The following is a 6,803-nucleotide window of genomic DNA, read 5'->3' on the forward strand; positions in this document are numbered from 1 at the left end:
CCCCACAAAGCACCAGAGGTAGGAGACCTGGATTCAACTACCAGCTCTGCCACTGACCCTGGGGCCCCGACCCACCCCTGCCTCCTCAGCCAGTGTCTTCACATGTACAACTCCACGTGGGGTGGCAACTAGACCTCTCCTGCCTCTCCCATGGCTTACAGCTTCTACCCGGCCCCAAGGCTACCCAGTATTTTATCGTCCAGACCCATGGCAGGGCCACCGGGCAGGACAGGGGAACGGGGGGAAGACAATGGATACTCGGTTTTTTTTTTGTTTTTTTTTTTAAAGAAAAATACAGTTTATTTCAGGCTTACAGTAACTTTCATAGCACTGCTGTGCTCCGTTCGTCCATCTGTTTGGTTGTCCAAAGTACCAGGCTGCTAGGGTGGGCTCAGAAAACCGCTCCCTTGTAAACTCTGAAGCTCAGCTCCCAGAAGGCGGATTCGAAGGCTACCCCTCACAGGTCAAGCCACAGGTTAAGCAGTAAGGTATTATTTATTAAGATCTTAAGCCTCACCCCTGAACTCAAATGGGATGGGATAAGGAGTAAGGAAAGAGGTTACAGGAGACAGAAAACAAAGCCCAGCTCTTCCAAGCTCACCACCCAGCCAAGGTCTTCGAATTCCTGAGGGAACCCAGGGCTGGAGGCTGGGCTGCAGGAAGGCAGCATTCCTGGGAGGTTCCAAGTTCTGGGCAGGGGTACACAGCTGTTGCATGTGTGGGGGGTGGGGTACGGGAAAGGCTCCAGAGCTACTTTCGTTCACATCTTCACCTATTCTCCCTTCCATTTGCGTGTTCATCTCACCACTCCTGACCCAGCCAGCCCCCATCACTGAGTACTGCTGCTGCTGCTGGTCCTCTCCTCCCCAAATCCACCTGCCCACTGTCCACTGGCATCTAGATCCTCCTCCAGCCACACCCACACTCACTCATCCCCTTCCTCACAATGACTGCACCCAAAAGACACTGTACTGGGGAACCCGGCTTCGTCATTCAGATGTTAACTAAAGGCCCAAGGGAATGTGCTGAACAAGGTCCCCCCACCCCCAAGACCAAGGACCCTAGGGTTTCCTTGCCCTGGAGGGAGCTAGACAGGGGAACAGGGGAGAGGGTAGAGACGGGGTAACCAGTCCACAGGTCTACAATCCTCAAAAAAAAAAAAAAAAAAAAACCCTACAGACAACTCTCAGAACTAGCAAATAAGGGCCCAAAGCCATTTCCAACCATCCCCACTCATTTTTTTCTCCGGACAATGGTCCAGCCATCTTCCACTATATCCTCTTCCTTAATAGTCTGAGCGTCTGGATCAGAGGGTTCAGGCTGGGAGCAGACCCCATCTGTAGCAGCCCCATCATTCGTAGCTGTGACCTGGAGGGGAGATTTAAAAGACAGCTGAATACACTGACCACTAGAGACCCAGGCTCTGCTCCAGTTTTTCCAGGATTCGCTGTGTAACTTTAGGAAACTTCCCTGCCCTCTTTGGATACCACTACTATCACGAACCACCACCATCCCCTTATCACTTCTCTGTGAATCTAGCTGCTCTCCCAGAAAATTGAAAACATCTGTATCCCCCAACCCAGGGGGCACCCACTTCACCTCCATCTCTTCCACACTGTCCACATCATCTTCATCCTCATCAGTCTCTTTAGCTGTCTTAAGTGCAGTGGCTGTGACCTTGCATTTTCTTTGAGTGATGCGAGAGGCCATCTCCCTCAGAGCAGCCCCGTCACCCCTCTGGAAGTGGTGGAACATGGTCTGCAGTTGCTGGCTCACCTACCAAGAAAATATTCAACCAGTTTGGGTTTTCCAGAGAATCTACTATACAAACAGCCCATTTTGAAGCAACAGTCGGGAGTAGGTTGGATATTTCCAGAAGAGAACAGGGCTCTTTCCTCCCCAAGGAATTAACCAATGAAGCAACCATATATGAAGGGCTCAAATGAGGGCCTAACGCATGACATGAGGGCCTAAAGCAGCAAAAGAGGGCTTAACTAGCAGGGAAGGCTCTAGAACTGGGCTTTGAAAGAAAGAAGATGTAAAAGGGCAGGTAATCTTATTGGGGAGCCAAAATGGATCTGGACTGGCCTGACTTGCCCTTGGGATGGGGGTGAGGAACAGGCCTGGATGGGAATGATGTATAGGAAGAAATAAAAGAAGGCAGGGTTTGGAAAGGCCACACTTGTTCCTCTAGGCAACAGAGAGTCACAGTCAAGAGTTTTGGCCCAAAACAGATAGTTGGGGAGAAGAAAGACTGCAGGTAGGGAGACTGCAGTTGTGCCCATGGTAAGCTCACCTGCGGCAGACTCCCATCTTCCACGACTGTATCAAACTCATTGGTCAACAGCTCTCCAAGGAAGTCTTCCACCTCATCTAGCTCCAAGTCAGCTAAGTAGAAAAGGACAGGGCCCTTGGGTCAAAGACCAGCCAACTTCATCACCCCTGCCCACTGCTCTTCAAAATCTACTTGGTGGATCTGCAACTGGGTGGGTAAAGGCACAGTAAGCCTTTTATCTGCTAAAGTGTTCTGCATTCCAGGTTTTAACATAATTTTTTAAAGAACCACTAAATATTAACACCTCATTTCCCATCTCTTCCTACCAAGGCCTCTTCCCACAACTCCTAGCCCTACACTCACCCTCTTTCATCTGGCCTATTCTAACTAGCCTCCCCTCTATGAGACCTTGAGCAAGCTACTTCTTTCTGAGCCTCAGTTTTCTCATCTGTAAAGTGGGGCTAATGGTGGCCTCCTCAAAGGTCTGTTAGGAGGAACCATCCAACACAATGCCTAGCACAGTGAAGATCCATAATCCATGTTAATTTCTATCATGTAAAAGCTGAAGTTTTTGAAGTGTAGAGAACCTTCACAACTGTGGTTCCACTGATAAAAGAAGCCACAGACCAATGGGATAGTTAAGAAGAAATGGACATAGTAATTCCAATGATGAAATCATCATAGCCTTGACACTGACATCCTACTGTGTGACTCTGACCGAGCCACTTTCCTCTCTGGGCTTCAGTTACCTATGGGCCTATGCTCTACTTTTTCTGAATTAGAGAGTATCTCAAGAAAGTCTTTCACAAAGCTCCTAGCCCTCTCCCCTCTATGTGCTTTCCCTGGGAGAGCTCATCCACACTCTTGGTTTTGCCTACCACTCAAACTTAATATCCCCCAAATTTATCTCCAACTGAGACTACTCTGTGCCTGGACATTTCACAGATGCCGCAAATCCTCCATATCCAAAGCCAGACTCATCACCTTACTCTTTGAACCTGCTTCGCATCCTCCAGGGTTCCTCTACTCCGTGAAAAGACACCTAATCCACCCATCAACTCAAACCAGGAACTTGCCTCTTTTTCCCTCCCTGTCTACAGCCAACCAATCTCCAAGGCCCTATTCCACCCTTTCTTTTCCATGCCTGTTGCCACTGTCCTACTTCAGGCCTCATCAGTGTCTAGACACAAACAGCATTCTCATCAGTCTTTCCCTCTCCAGGCTATGCTTCATACTGATTACTTCCTGAACTTTCTAGCCAGCAAATCCCATCCTATTTCTCACCTTAGAACCTGCCCACGAATTTTTACCACCTACTGCAGTGTTTCATAGTTTGCCTTTGAGAAATATCTGTTCTGCTGGGTCTTAAGGGACACTATCCATAGAAAGCAAATGAGAAACAAAAGCAAACAGGTTTTTTAGTGGTTCTTATTCTTGCCCAAGCTTTTAATATGTTCATGAGTGTTGAGACTTTTCAGTGGGAGCAGAAGAAAAGAGTTTTTCTTACATAACGTGACTGGAGAAGCTTCTTCACTGAACATCTAACAGGACTAGTTAGCATGAATTTTGGCAAACACTGGCCTAAATGATAAAATCAAAGGCACATAAGGGCTTCCAGGTCTTATGCTTTTCAGGGGGGCTTCCCATACCCCAGCTTCATTCTCTACCACTCCTCCAAAACCCCCTCCATGCACACACACCCATACTCCAATACTGAGCTCCCTGCTACTTTCCAAATATAACACATTATACCCTCATGCCACAGAACTTGAGTATTGCTGTCTCTCTGCTTCCCCCACCTAGTTAACTCCTTCTCATTAAGACCCAGCCCAATTCACCACCTCCACTGAGAACCTGTCTCCCCAGCCTGTTACCCCATGCACACTGAGCTCCTCTTTATCAGAAAATCTATCAATGTTGTAACTATTTACGTGTGTGGATCCTCACTGGATAGTATACTTTCTTGAGAGAGATGACTGTGCCTAATGTCATCTCCAAAGCTAGAAATTGAATGAAGGCTTTTTTAAAAACCATACTATGCAACAGGCCCTCTACTGGGCCTCTTGTTCTTGTATATCCCTCAAGACGAGTCTACAGTGAAGATCTTTGCTGTCCAAACAGCCACAGGTGGTTACTGAGGGCTTGAAATATGGCTAGGCCAAATCGAAATGTGCTAAAACTGTAAAATACCAGATTTTGAAAACTTAATACTAAAAAATGTAAAATATCTCAATGTTTTATACTGATTACATGTTGAAATATTTCGTATACAATGAGTTTACTAACATTGATTTCATCTGCTTTTTGCTTTATTAAAGTGGCTACTAAAAAATTTAAATTACATGTGACTAGCATAATATTTCTACTGTACAGCGCTGTGGTGGATACTTTTATACGCATTTTAGGAACTAGGAAACTGAGTCTCAGGGAGGTAAATTGCCTTGTCCAGAGTAATCCCACGAGTCAGTGGCACAGCCCGTAAAGCACTGGAATCCAGGATTCTGACTCCAAAAACTGAATTCATTCCACCTCGCCTTTAGGTACCAATGCACAACTGCTTGAGAGGAAATGCAGGCTCTGCAGGATGGGGCTCCTCTCCACACCCCCACACAGGCGGGTCGCAGCGCCTCACATTCACTCACCATTGCGCATGAAGTAATCCTCCACCGCACCCCCCAGCCACTTCGCCTTCTCCTGGCTGTGCACACCCCCGAAGCCATTCTCCACAGCGATCTGTAAACACAGGTCCAAGCCAATCACGTCAACTTGGGAGCAGACTTGGAGTTGCCTGGAGGCCGCTTACGCCGCCCAGCCAACTCCTCTTACGCCGCCTAGCCAAGCCTCAGGCACCTAGCCCAACCAACTCCTGTTCTGCCCCTGGCCCTAACCTTGACCTTGCCCGGCCCCACTGACCTGCAAGGCCGGCCAGGCCTCCAGGGCCGCGCAGACCCCAGCCCGGAAAAGAGCTCGCGCATCTTCTGCAGCGCCCGCCATTATCCGGCCCCGGTCCACGTGACGTCCCGGCGGCCCAATCCCTCTGTAGCTCGGCCCAGGCAGAATGAGACGCCAGCCGAGCCTGAGAACACAGGATTCTCTTTTCCGCAGACCTGGCAGCAAGACTAGAGCAAAAGAAAAATCTGTCAGAGCGATCAATGACACCACCAGAGTCACTCACTTCAATCAAAGGACACCAGACCTGAAGGACGTGTGGGGCCATGGTTTCCGGATCCGTGGGTACTGCGGAGGAAATATGTGGGGAACTTATTACAGATACAGATTCCAGGCCCTGGGGCAGAGGACTCAGTGAGTATAGCCTTAAAACTCTGCATTTAAAAAAAGTATCCTAACATCTGCATAGAATACTGCGACAAACAACAGTAAAATATAATTGGCTCTCCCTATGGGGGGCGGTCCACATCCATGAATTCAACCAACCTCAGATGGAAAATATTCAGGAAAAAAATTGCATCTGCACTGAACATGTACATACTTTTTTCTGGACATTATTCCCCTAAAGAATACAGTATAACAACTATATACATAGCATTTACACTTTATTAGGCATTATAAGTAACCTGGAAAATATTTATTTATTTATTTATTTATTTTTATTTATTTATTTTTGAGACTGAGTGTCACTCCGTGGCCCAGGCTGGAGTGCAGTGGCGCCATCTCGGCTGACTGCAACCTCCGCCTCCCGATTTCAAGCAATTCTCGTGCCTCAGCCTCCCGAGTATCTGAGATTACAGGTGCCCACCACCACTCCCGGCTAATTTTTGTGTTTTTAGTAGAGACAGGTTTCGCCATGTTGCCCAGGCTGGTCTCGAACTCCTGGGCTTAATCCACTTGCCTCGGCCTCCCAAATTGCTGGGATTATAGGCGTGAGTCACACCTGGAAATGATTTAAAGCACACAGTAGGATATTCATAGGTTATACGCAAATACTATGTCATTTTATATCAGAGACTTGAGCATCCATGAATTTTGGTGTTCTCCGGAGGTCGTGGAACCAATCTCCCACAGATACCCAGGGATAACTGTACGTTTTTCTGAAGTGCACAAGAACATTCTCCAGAACAGATCATACACTAGGCCATACAGTAGGCTCAATAGATTTAACAGGATTGAACATACAAAGTGTGTTGTCTGACCACAATGGAAAGAAGTTAAAAATCAGTAAAAATAAACTTACAAAATTCACAAATATGTGGAAATTAACACACTCCTAAGCAACAAATGAGTCAAAGAAAAAAATCACAAAGAAAATTAGAAAACACTTTTAAATGAATGAAAACAAAATGCATGAGATGCAGCTAAAGCAATACTTAGAGGGAAATCTTTAGTTGTAAACATGCATATTTAAGAAGAAGAGCCAGACATGGTGGCTCATGCCTGTAATCCCAGCACTTTGGGAGGTTAATGTGGGAGGATGACTTGAGCTCAGGAGTTCGAGACCAGCCTGGGCAACATAGTGAGACCCCCATCTCTAAAAACAATTTTAAAAATTAGGCCAGGTATGGTGGCTCAC

At 47.0% G+C, this 6,803-nt stretch overlaps 1 protein-coding gene across 4 annotated transcripts; it reads right to left on the bottom strand.

The window, feature by feature from the left end:
• Nucleotides 1–273: 273 nt before the first annotated feature.
• Nucleotides 274–5,316, bottom strand: TSR2 (TSR2 ribosome maturation factor). 4 transcript variants are annotated; one of them, XM_026450402.1, is made up of 5 exons: nt 5,189–5,316; nt 4,810–5,008; nt 2,301–2,388; nt 1,600–1,771; nt 274–1,368 (listed from the first exon to the last, which is right to left on the bottom strand). In XM_026450402.1, exons 4-5 carry the CDS (start codon nt 1,753–1,755, stop codon nt 1,234–1,236), a joined length of 291 nt encoding a protein of 96 aa, XP_026306187.1. In that variant the 5' UTR covers nt 1,756–1,771; nt 2,301–2,388; nt 4,810–5,008; nt 5,189–5,316; the 3' UTR covers nt 274–1,233. The 4 variants fall into 4 exon arrangements, with proteins under 4 accessions (XP_026306187.1, XP_026306185.1, XP_023057803.1 ...); XM_026450400.1 differs by having other exon boundaries at nt 1,600–1,776; nt 2,297–2,388; XM_023202035.2 differs by having other exon boundaries at nt 1,600–1,776; nt 2,297–2,388; nt 4,918–5,008; nt 5,189–5,313.
• Between the last annotated feature and the right edge of the window lie 1,487 nt (nt 5,317–6,803).

The sequence above is a fragment of the Piliocolobus tephrosceles genome, unplaced genomic scaffold, assembly GCF_002776525.5.
Source record: "Piliocolobus tephrosceles isolate RC106 unplaced genomic scaffold, ASM277652v3 unscaffolded_19538, whole genome shotgun sequence".
NCBI lineage: Eukaryota > Metazoa > Chordata > Mammalia > Primates > Cercopithecidae > Piliocolobus > Piliocolobus tephrosceles.